The 10,570-nt window shown below is 39.4% G+C and overlaps 1 protein-coding gene across 1 annotated transcript in view; it reads left to right on the top strand.

The window, feature by feature from the left end:
- Positions 1-296: 296 nt before the first annotated feature.
- LOC125373246 (organic cation transporter protein-like) overlaps positions 297-10,570 on the top strand; it is a 102,859-nt gene continuing 92,585 nt past the window's right edge. The window contains exon 1 of the mRNA XM_048384248.1: positions 297-396. Within this exon, the coding sequence (XP_048240205.1) occupies positions 356-396 (41 nt within the window). The 5' untranslated portion in view covers positions 297-355. The remainder of the gene's footprint in view (positions 397-10,570) is intronic.

The following is a 10,570-nucleotide window of genomic DNA, read 5'->3' as shown; positions in this document are numbered from 1 at the left end:
ACGAGTGTCATGTGGAATCCATATTTGTTTCTGTAATACTGCACTTATAGAAACACAAGCGTGAAGCGTAATAACAATATCATCAGCTGTCGAGTGAGATAATTGGTCACATGACAACGCATTTGGAGGGGCTTCATCATAATCGACTGTAGCTATTGCATTATCCTGAAATAGGAATGCTTGCTGCCATCTTTAATAAGTCTACTTGACAGCAGAATAGAAATCTAAAGTCACGAAGAACATACAGATGAGACTCACATTTGATGATGTTTTGCGGGACCAGGGGTAGTTTGGACGCTATCAGAAATGGTTGGTCTTTCTCCTGTGTCTCCCTGGCATCACCCATGGAATCAGGATGATGATCAGCGTGTTCCTCCTCAACGTTCCAGACCACAGGTGAGTATGTTGAACAAAATGTGGAATTGTTTGAACACAATACAAATATAAGCACTTCCTATTTTCTGTTATGGATATTTAGAGGCTTCTTTCTCAATGGAGTCATTATTTTTCATATATATTATCGTTTGAATGTATTCATTCTTTACTTCTCTATTTTTTAAGTAGGCAATGGACGATATAAACTTTCAGAAAAAAAACCTTAATATGTCAACGTCTGAATACACTACCGAACGTGAATTTACACAATTAATATGATTTCTGGATCTGTGTATGAGAGTAACCATTCATTTTGCTGACATTAAGCAGCATCTGTATCTGTATTCCTATCAAAATTCATATTGTATCTCGACCTCCCTATCAATATCCATATTGTATCTCGACCTTTCTATCAACATCCGTATTATATCTCGACCTTCCTATCAACATCCGTTTTGTATCTCGACCTTCCTATCAATGTCTTATTGTATATCGACCTTCCTATCTATATACGTATTGTATCTCGACCTTCCTATCAATATCCGTATTGTATCTCGACCTTCCTATCAATATCCGTATTGTGTCTCGACCTTCAATATCCGTATTGTATCACGACCTTCCCATCAATATTCGTATTGTATCTCGACCTTCCCATCAATATCAGCATTGTATCTCGACCTTCCTATTAATATTCGTATTGTATCTCGACCTTCCTATCAATATCCGTGTTGTATCTCGACATTCCTATCAATATCAGCATTGTATCTAGACCTTCCTATCGACATCAGCATTGTATCTGGACATTCCTATCGATATCAGCATTGTATCTCGACCTTCCTATCGATATCAGCATTGTATCTCGACCTTCCTATCGATATCACTATTGTATCTCGACCTTCCTATCAATATTCGTATTGTATCTCGACCTTCCTATCGATTTCAGTATTTTATCTCGACCTTCCTATCGATATCAGCAGTGTATCCCGACCTTCCTCTCGATATCAGTATTGGATCTCGACCTTACTATCGATATCAGTATTGTATCTCGACCTTCCTATCAATATCCGTATTGTATCTCGACCTTCCTATCGATATCAGCATTGTATCTCGACCTTCCTATCGATATCAGCAGTGTATCCCGACCTTCCTCTCGATATCAGTATTGGATCTCGACCTTCCTATCGATATCAGCATTGTATCTCTACCTTCCTATCGATATCACTATTGTATCTCGACCTTCCTATCAATATTCGTATTGTATCTCGACCTTCCTATCGATTTCAGTATTGTATCTCGACCTTCCTATCGATATCAGTTTTGTATCGCGACCTTCCTATCAATATCCGTATTGTATCTCGACCTTCCTGTCGATATCAGTATTGTATCTCGACCTTCCTATCAATATTCGTATTGTATCTCGACCTTCCTATCGATATCAGTATTGTATCTCGACCTTCCTATCGATATCAGTTTTGTATCGCGACCTTCCTATCAATATCCGTATTGTATCTAGACCTTCCTATCGATATCAGTATTGTATCTCGACCTTCCTATCAATATCCGTATCGTACCTCGACCTTCCTATCTCTATCAATATTGTACCCCGACCTTCCTATCGATATCAGTATTGGATCTCGACCTTCCTATCGATATCAGTATTGTATCTCGACCCTCCTATCGATATAAGTATTGTATCTCGACCTTCCTATCAAAATCAGTATTGTATCTCGACCTTCCTATCAATATTCGTATTGTATCTCGACCTTCCCTTCAATATCTATTTAGGGCTTTCTTTCTCACTCTCCTAGGTTTTGCTATTTCCCTGATCCACCATGGTACCGGAGTTTTGCCAGTTTTGTGGTCTTTTTTTAAATTGATTTTTCAGCTGCGGCAATAATTGCTGAGGTGAGATTTGGGCAAAAACAGATTTCTGAGGACTTGAATGATATACATTCCTTCCTGAATTTAGACCTAATCAGCGTTTGCATAGTCCCATGCGACAACAATACGACTGTTTTCAACAATATTCAATATCAATTGATGCTTCACATTTCCAGGTACGGAGATTTTGGGACCTTCTAAGCGTATATGGATGGGGGTGATGATCCAGGTGTTTTTCAGCGTCGGTATGACGGTGATGTCCGCAGTTGCATACTTCAACCGAGAATGGCATACGGTGGAGCTCGGCATGTCCGTCCCTGTCGCCATCTTCCTCATTTACTGGTGGCAAGTTGTGCAAAGACATATTGAGTACATTGGTATAATGTTTTGGATTCAAAGAGAAAATCAACCGAATTATTCAAGTTTTTATAATTTTATATCATATGTTATTTGTAGAAGATCATTTGCTCGTGAGAAACATGTTCCATTCCCCAATGGATCTGGTTTGAAAGCGATGTTAGGAAATGCACGACATCAAAATTGTGTTATCCTATAATTGAAGCGACACATCCTTCACAGGATCACACCAGAATCACCAAGATGGCTGATAAACGAGTTCCGGGATGAGGAAGCGGAAGTGATCATATGCCGCGCAGCAGAGGTGAACAAACTCAAGTTACCAGACAATCTCCTTGAGGAACAGGCAACAGAGACTGAAACACATGATCACAACAGGCCCAAGGCCAGCATCTTCCATCTCTTCACCACTCTCGTTATGTGCACTCGTACTCTCATTATATTTTTTTAACTGGTAGGTTGGTTAAAAGTAGTGCTAAATAATTAGTATAACATCTCGTAAATATTTTAAACTTCAAACCAAACACAGATTATACGTTATGATGCAATACGGTAAATGTGTCAGCAACCACTGGCTAAACGTTTATTGAAATTATCTGGTAAAAAAACTAATTTCGCACAATTGTGATTATGCAGTCACATATATGTTACAATGTTTGGAAACCTATGTATTTATATGAATATTATCCCAATAAGGTACCTGTATACCAACTGATAATTGTTTATTGTGTGTTAGGTTTGTGGTCAGTATGGTGTACTACGGCCTGTCCCTCAACGCAGACAACTTGGGGCAGGCAGCCTCCATCTCAACTTCCTGATGGGAAGTCTGATGGAGTGGGTATTGGTCTCACGATGGGTGCCCTCAACACACTAGGGAGGAAGATCTTACATTGTGTGGCTGTGATCATAGGGGGTGTATCCTGCATCGCCACCATCTTCACCATCCTCTATGCTGAAGCATGTAAGTGGAGACCAACATCATGTAAAATGAGTTGTGTGTGTTGATCGCCTGTGCATCCCTAGACTCTTCTGGAGAACGCGTCAGAACGTCAGTTTCAAAATCACAACACCAATACAGTTTTCATTTCTGGACAACAATTTATACTCTAAATGCCCTACGTATCGTGAGCGTTTATAAAAGTTAATATTGTCCCTTATTATCCACACTATATCAGTTAGTCAGTGTTTGTTGTAACCAAGAATTACATGACAAATCGATTTAAAATACACATTGTTCAAATGCGTAATATTTTCTCAGAAACAACCCCTTCCTTCCAGTTGTTAATTTCTGTGGCCCAACATCAAAATCATAAAATTGTAAGTTCTGATGTCACGACATTTTCTTGATTGACAAAAAGTAGTAAACTTTCTTTGTAGCACTATAGTCGGTGACCGTCCTGCTCGCTTTGATAGGGAAGGTAGGGGCCACAACAGGCTTCACATCTTCACATCTACATCTTATCCTCGGAACTGTTCCCCACTGTCATCCGGCACTCCGCCACCGGGACAAGCTCCTCCTGGGCCCGAGTAGGGGGCATGGTTGCTTCTTATGTTGTTGACTTGATATGTCAAACAAATGATGTAGTTTCAAGGTCCTATTTCGTCCCGTGTTCTCTACTAAGATAAGTTTTTTTGGGTAAACTGGTAATAAAGGCAGCTGCGAAAAATAATAATAAAACCTTTAAAGGATGGTCCCTAGGAGAAACGTTCAGCTGTCACATGACCTGTACTTCACAGTTTCTGTAAAATCTATCATCAACTCTGGATAAACCATTGTAAGGGACCGAGTATTTGATATTCTAATATGTTTTCAACTACAGCTGCAAAACCAGATGTATAGTTTAAGAAAACATATGAGCCAACATATTTTTTTTAAAAACCACACATTGTCACACTGTACATTTTGTGTCAGACATTCATTTTCAATGAATATGAATTCCGCACCCTCCAAAAAATATCAAATGATCGGCCCCAATGGGAAAACGTTTCAGAATAGGCAACTAAAACAGGCAATTAATTCATTTGTTATGTCGGATTTGGTACACCGCAAGTTTGTTGGCGGGGACTTCGGCCGGACTCTTCCACTGGTGATATTTGGCATCTTCTCCGTCCTGGCAGGTCTGTTGGTCCTATTCCTGCCGGAAACACTCGACAAAGACCTTCCGGAAACTATCGAAGACGGAGTCAAGTTTGGCAGGTACCACATGGAACACGCAGGGCGATCTGGAAGAATGACCGGCAGCTTGTAGTATTTGTACCAATTTCTTTCTCTTTCTGTTAATAACAACTACAAGGGAGATGTTCGTCCTACCTTATAGTGAGTATCATTTATAGGAATGATCCAGATATATAACGGCAATGGGCTTCACACATTGTACTCATGTGGGGAATCGAACCCGGGCCTTCGGCGTGACGAGCGAACGCTCTAATCACTAGGCTGCCCATCGCGCCTCCTTCCCTGCAACAACATATATGCTGTGCTTTTGTTTTTCTTTTAACTGTTGTTTTGCTTAACGCGTGACAAAGGTATAAAACTGTCAAAACGTGCCTGTTCGATGTAGAATAACTCTATTTACCTCTAAAGCTTTGCATTTCGAGATATATTGATAAAAACAGTTTCATTTTGAACAGCAGTTCAGTGAATAACCTTGTCGAAGTCACCAAACGGACTACATACTTAATCAAACAGCCGAAATATGTATTTTGGAACTATAAGCTGAAGTTGGGAAAAACACTCTAACGTGACGGATATTGTTGACATTTGCCCAATTATGGTTAAATCCTTTTTATACGATTGGCCAACGATAAATTTTAATCAGGATACATCGGGGCGAACAAAGGACAAGCGGATCATAGTAACTAAAGGATGTAATCTGCACAGGTGTTTGCCGAGACTTCAGTCACTGGGTCTTTCGATAAAGACCATCGATAAAGATCATTCCAAAGAACCATCCAATTGCTATTGTCCTTAATTTAATTGTTTACTTTTCTTCTTCAGAAAAGCAAAGAACACTTCCATTATTGCCAATGCCTGATACAAAGAACGTATCAGCTGTCTGTGGTGCGTCCTCCTGTCGATGCTTGACCTTGGCCTTGATTGTGTGTCTCAGGATAGCTGTTTCAGGTTTCGTTTTTTAGAATTTGTTTATGAAAAATCTGAAGCAAAAAGTGTATTGCTTTAGGTATTCAAATGCTAACAACATCGATGTTTCTCAATGGAGTACAGTGAATAAAATGACAAATGAGCAGACACATCACTGCAGCTATGTATTATTCAGAAATATTAAAGAGTTTTCTTTTTCTTTTAGATCAGACACATTTATTTATAGTTGCTTTGTGCGTGTGTGTGCGTGTGTGTGTGTGCGTGTGTAAGTGAACCTACCCATTTGTCACAAGTCATTGGGCGTTTAATGTATCTCTTGAGTCAAAGATGTATTCTCACAGTAATGTATAGATGACATTCCACCTGCATACACCTATTTGGCACCCGTGAAGATCCGAGGTAGACCAGGTCTTCAGCAGCCCATGCTTGCCATAAAAGACGGTGAAACCGGGTGGTCAGACTCGCTATATTCATATCCTACATCGTATAAAGCCATCACAGATATGCTAAGTGTTTGCATCGTTGGGAATCCCACTAAAGCCCCTGACAAAAACAGTTAATACAATGGAAACAGCTTGCAGCTTTTATACATCATTTAGAATCCTGCATGCTGTAAATAGTAATTGCAAATACAAGGGAATCATACACCGAAACAGATTCCATCTTAGTGGAAAGAGCATGCTCGCTTGTACCTAAAAGGCTGGAGCCGCGGGAGTGTTGCTCAAAGTAAAAGGAGTGAGTGAGTGAGTTGGGTTTAACGCCGCTTTTAACAGTATTCCAGTTTTATCGCGGCGTGTCAGTTTAATGCGGGAGGAGAGCCCGAAGTGAAGCAGGTCTCAGACGATTACAACTTCGGTGAAACCCACGAGCACGGGTATGGTGCTGACAAACCTAGAAACATAATCGGGGCGAACCGGGATTCGAACCCACAATCCTAGGTTTCTGGCGTGCCCAAGGGACGCAACTCTGCACAGCGAATCGCCTTAGACGAGTGGGCCAACCGTGCCCCCACAAAGTAAAAGGAAAGTTATCTACTGGAAAGTTAAAGTCTCGTATTGGAGCAGATGATTAGGCTTGGTGCCTTTGTTGATTGCGTGTCATGGCATGGAACGTTGCTCACAATATCAACCACTGATTTGTCAGGCCATATTGCAGACTGTGGCATCAAACAATAAAACTTAACACTTATTTTAGATACTTATTCATACTTCCTTATACAGAACAATGCAAGTGGCTAGCTATTGTGTTCTAATGATGTTCAAAAGAAGAACAAATCATAAAATGATTCTCCTGTTTACGAATGACTGTTCTATAATGCATTATGTCATAGATTGGCTTTGTACCATTCCTGTAAAGATAAAGATCACTGTGCCAACCTCCAACGCGATGTCATCGCTGTGACTATGGTCTGTTAAAGTGTGGCAGTTACGATATTACTAGGGACACTTTATGCATGTGGACATTGGCTATGAGCGCCACTCAGGTTTGTGTGCAACATCTTGTCAAATTACATCTAATTGTGCAGTTGTGAACATTAGGCAAGGTATTGTAATTCATTTATTAGCTTAAGGATACCTCTCTGTTCATTTTCAAGTAGACGATGTTTCTGTCATATGTGGGCTCTACTTAAAAACCGTTTAATCGATATAACGTTCACCGATGACCACCAGTACACGAGGACGATGGCGACAGGAACGGACATGCCTAGCTTCAGGGAATGCCAGTCTCGGATGAAGTAGGCAACTGCGAACAACAAAGTCATAACAATTACAAAGAACACCTCGATCATTACCCCGTCCATACACGTTTTGAGGGACCGACCGTCTTCATACCTGGAAATGTATTGCAACAAAACGCTCTCAGTCAAAATGTCCATACAACATCATTGAGTTATGAGTGACGTTGTATATTTGTGTGGTTCACAAGGGGTCCAGTTTGGGTGGACGGCTTCATGCTTGATTGAGTTAAGCAAGCTGCCTGACGGGGAGAAGCGTGCTTGTGGGGCGATTGGAGTTTGAGTTGGCTTGGTAAATGATTGGTGTGGGCCGATCAACCTTTTGTTGTGTGCTGAAGTAGATAGCTTACTTGGAAATTTGTTTACTATATGAGGGCAAGTTATCGAACAGAAAGAGGAAAGGAAAAAGAATTGGAGAGGGAGAAATATGGTTTAACTGAACTAGGGAAGTTCAGCCCAGCGTTATGTCCGGAGACAAAGTTAGAAGGTCATGTCGACGCTTCGAAGAAGGAAACTGCTGTTACCCAGTTATCCTGTGAACTGTGATATATAAGTTTGGAACAATGTGAAATGGAATTCATTGGGAATGTGATGTCAAGAAATCTGAGGTGACTATTATCTATATTGCACATTTGCCATATTGCTTTGCCTAAATAGATGTGTATGAGTGCCTTGCCCAGTAACTGAGAATTGTTATATACTTATCTTTGTTTACATTAATAAATCTAGCTTTAAACTTAAGAGATTGTTGTGTGATTCTTGTAATTGTTATTTGTGGTATTAGCGGGTTCCCCTGCCGTTCATACCACACGTAACAATTGCTCCACATACAAATGTTCTCATACAAATGCCACATTTTCTCTCTAACCCTATGTTAACATAACCTGGATGAATCGAATAGGAAAACATATTTAGTTGTAGGGCTTGTAAGTGGGTGAGTGTTGTTTTATGCCACATATCCAATTTGCATCTCGTGGCGAGTGTAGGGTTAGAGATGGGTATGGAGGAATGGTACCTGGTGCTACCTTTGGTAGAGGTGGGAGTGGATCCCATTCGAATTTCAGTATTTTCAAACATTGTTAGGTAGTTCTCTTGTTCCAATATTAAACTCACAATTCCTAAAACACGAAAGTATCAATGCAGAATATAGTTATAGACCAGCTTCCTGGTCGTCGTCCCTTTCAAATAATTGGGACCTTTTTACTAAAGCTGTCCAAGGTGCAATAATGGTTGGAGGTACATTGCAAGTGCTGTATGTTGGAACCGGTCCCACTAGTGGTATGCGCAGCAAGTTATGCGCGTTTGCAGACAATGGTAGACAGGAGTCGAGTTTAAGCTATTCGTGCTTTCACCATTAAAAATTTCGATCTTAGCTGAGATCGCCATCTTAAACGCAAGCCTTCTTACAATCCCGCTAAGATCGGTTTGTGGAGTAAGACAATTGTATGGTGATTGCAAAGCTGCTTGTGTTGACGCCTAATATTGATTGTAACAAATATTGATTTGTGCAAGTGGGTCCCTAGATCCAGATTTACATTTCCAAACTGGCTCACTTCAATGCGACACATACTTGTCAGAAATCAATAGGTTGCTATATATTAAGAGTTATTATGCCTCAAAGTGAGATTGACCAGTCAGAGGGCAGAACTACTGACCCCACATGAACCCGTATACCGTCAGTAAAAATCCAAGATGGTTGTTACTGACCTAATATGAGACCGTATACCGTCAGTAACAGCCATTTTGGATTTTCTGGAAATTCTGATACAGAAATTCTTTATTCGACACTGTTTTGTGTTTTAATATCATTTATTGTGATGAGCAAAGACATTATTTATTAAAGAAACCACGTTCGTGACTTTATTTATAAAAAATATAGAGAAAAAAGCTTACAACATATTATAGGATGACGTCACAAACAAGAAACGTGACGCCAATGACGTCACATAGCAATTGAATAGATACTAATAACTATTTACTACAATACTAGAGAATAGGCTAAGATTATGGATGGAAATATACAACTTGATATCTGAAGCGCAAGCCGGGTTCAGACAAGAATATTCAACTACGGACAACATTTTTACTTTGCAATCTCTTGTTACTAAATATCTCTCTAAACCAAAAGGAAGATTTTATACTGCCTCTATAGACTTTAAAAAGGCCTTTGACTATGTCGACAGAAAAAAACTACTATATGCCCTACTCCAGTAAGGCTGTCATGGTAAAATGTATGTTATTCTTAAAAGTATGTTTAGCTCTGTGAAAGCATGTGTTAAAGTAGATTCCGGTAAAACAGATTTGTTCGAAACAACGGTGGGTGTTAGGCAGGGCTGTATGTTGAGTCCGATATTATTCATTTTCTTTATAAATGATCTTGTCACTGAAATGTACAAAAATTGTCAAAATGGTATATTTATTTCTCAAGATATTGAGGATTTGATGCTGTTGCTTTTTGCGGATGATGTTGTACTCTTTGCTTATAATGTTGTAAGTCTTCAGAGGCAATTAGATATTTTAGAAAGTTTTTGTTTAAAGTGGGGTTTCCAGATAAACTTTAAGAAATCAGAAATTGTGGTTTTTAGAAATGGGGGTATTTAAAATCGCTTTGAAAAATGGTACTATAACGGCCGTTTATTAAAAACAGTTTCATATTATAAATATCTGGGGGTAATATTTTCTTCTAGACTGATTTGGACAAAATCATGTGAGAACCTGGCAGCTCAGGCTGTAAAGGCATGCATCCCTGTTTATAAATTATTCCAAAAAAAATCATTCTTATCATTCTCCACAGCTTGTAAAATATTTGATTGTAAAATAAGTCCTATACTTTTATATGGTGCAGAAATTTGGGGGCTAAGGTATTTTGCATGTATAGAGAAAGTTCAAACTTCATATTTTAAATATTTTCTTGGTGTAGGTAAATATGCCTCAAACACAGCTATCTTAGGGGAAATTGGCCGCCACTATATGTTTGTCCAGAGTCAGATCAGAGCTATAAAATATTGGCTAAAATTATTGCACATGGGATCAAATAGATATCCTGTACAATATTATTACTTCCTTAAAAAGCTAGATGAGAAAGGTAAGCACAGTTGGGTGACAGATCTTAAAAATTG

The sequence above is a fragment of the Haliotis rufescens genome, unplaced genomic scaffold (genome assembly GCF_023055435.1).
Source record: "Haliotis rufescens isolate VD_foot unplaced genomic scaffold, xgHalRufe1.0.p SCAF_5, whole genome shotgun sequence".
NCBI lineage: Eukaryota > Metazoa > Mollusca > Gastropoda > Lepetellida > Haliotidae > Haliotis > Haliotis rufescens.
Note: the sequence above shows the minus strand (reverse complement) of the source record. Positions and strands in the feature narration are given on the sequence as shown.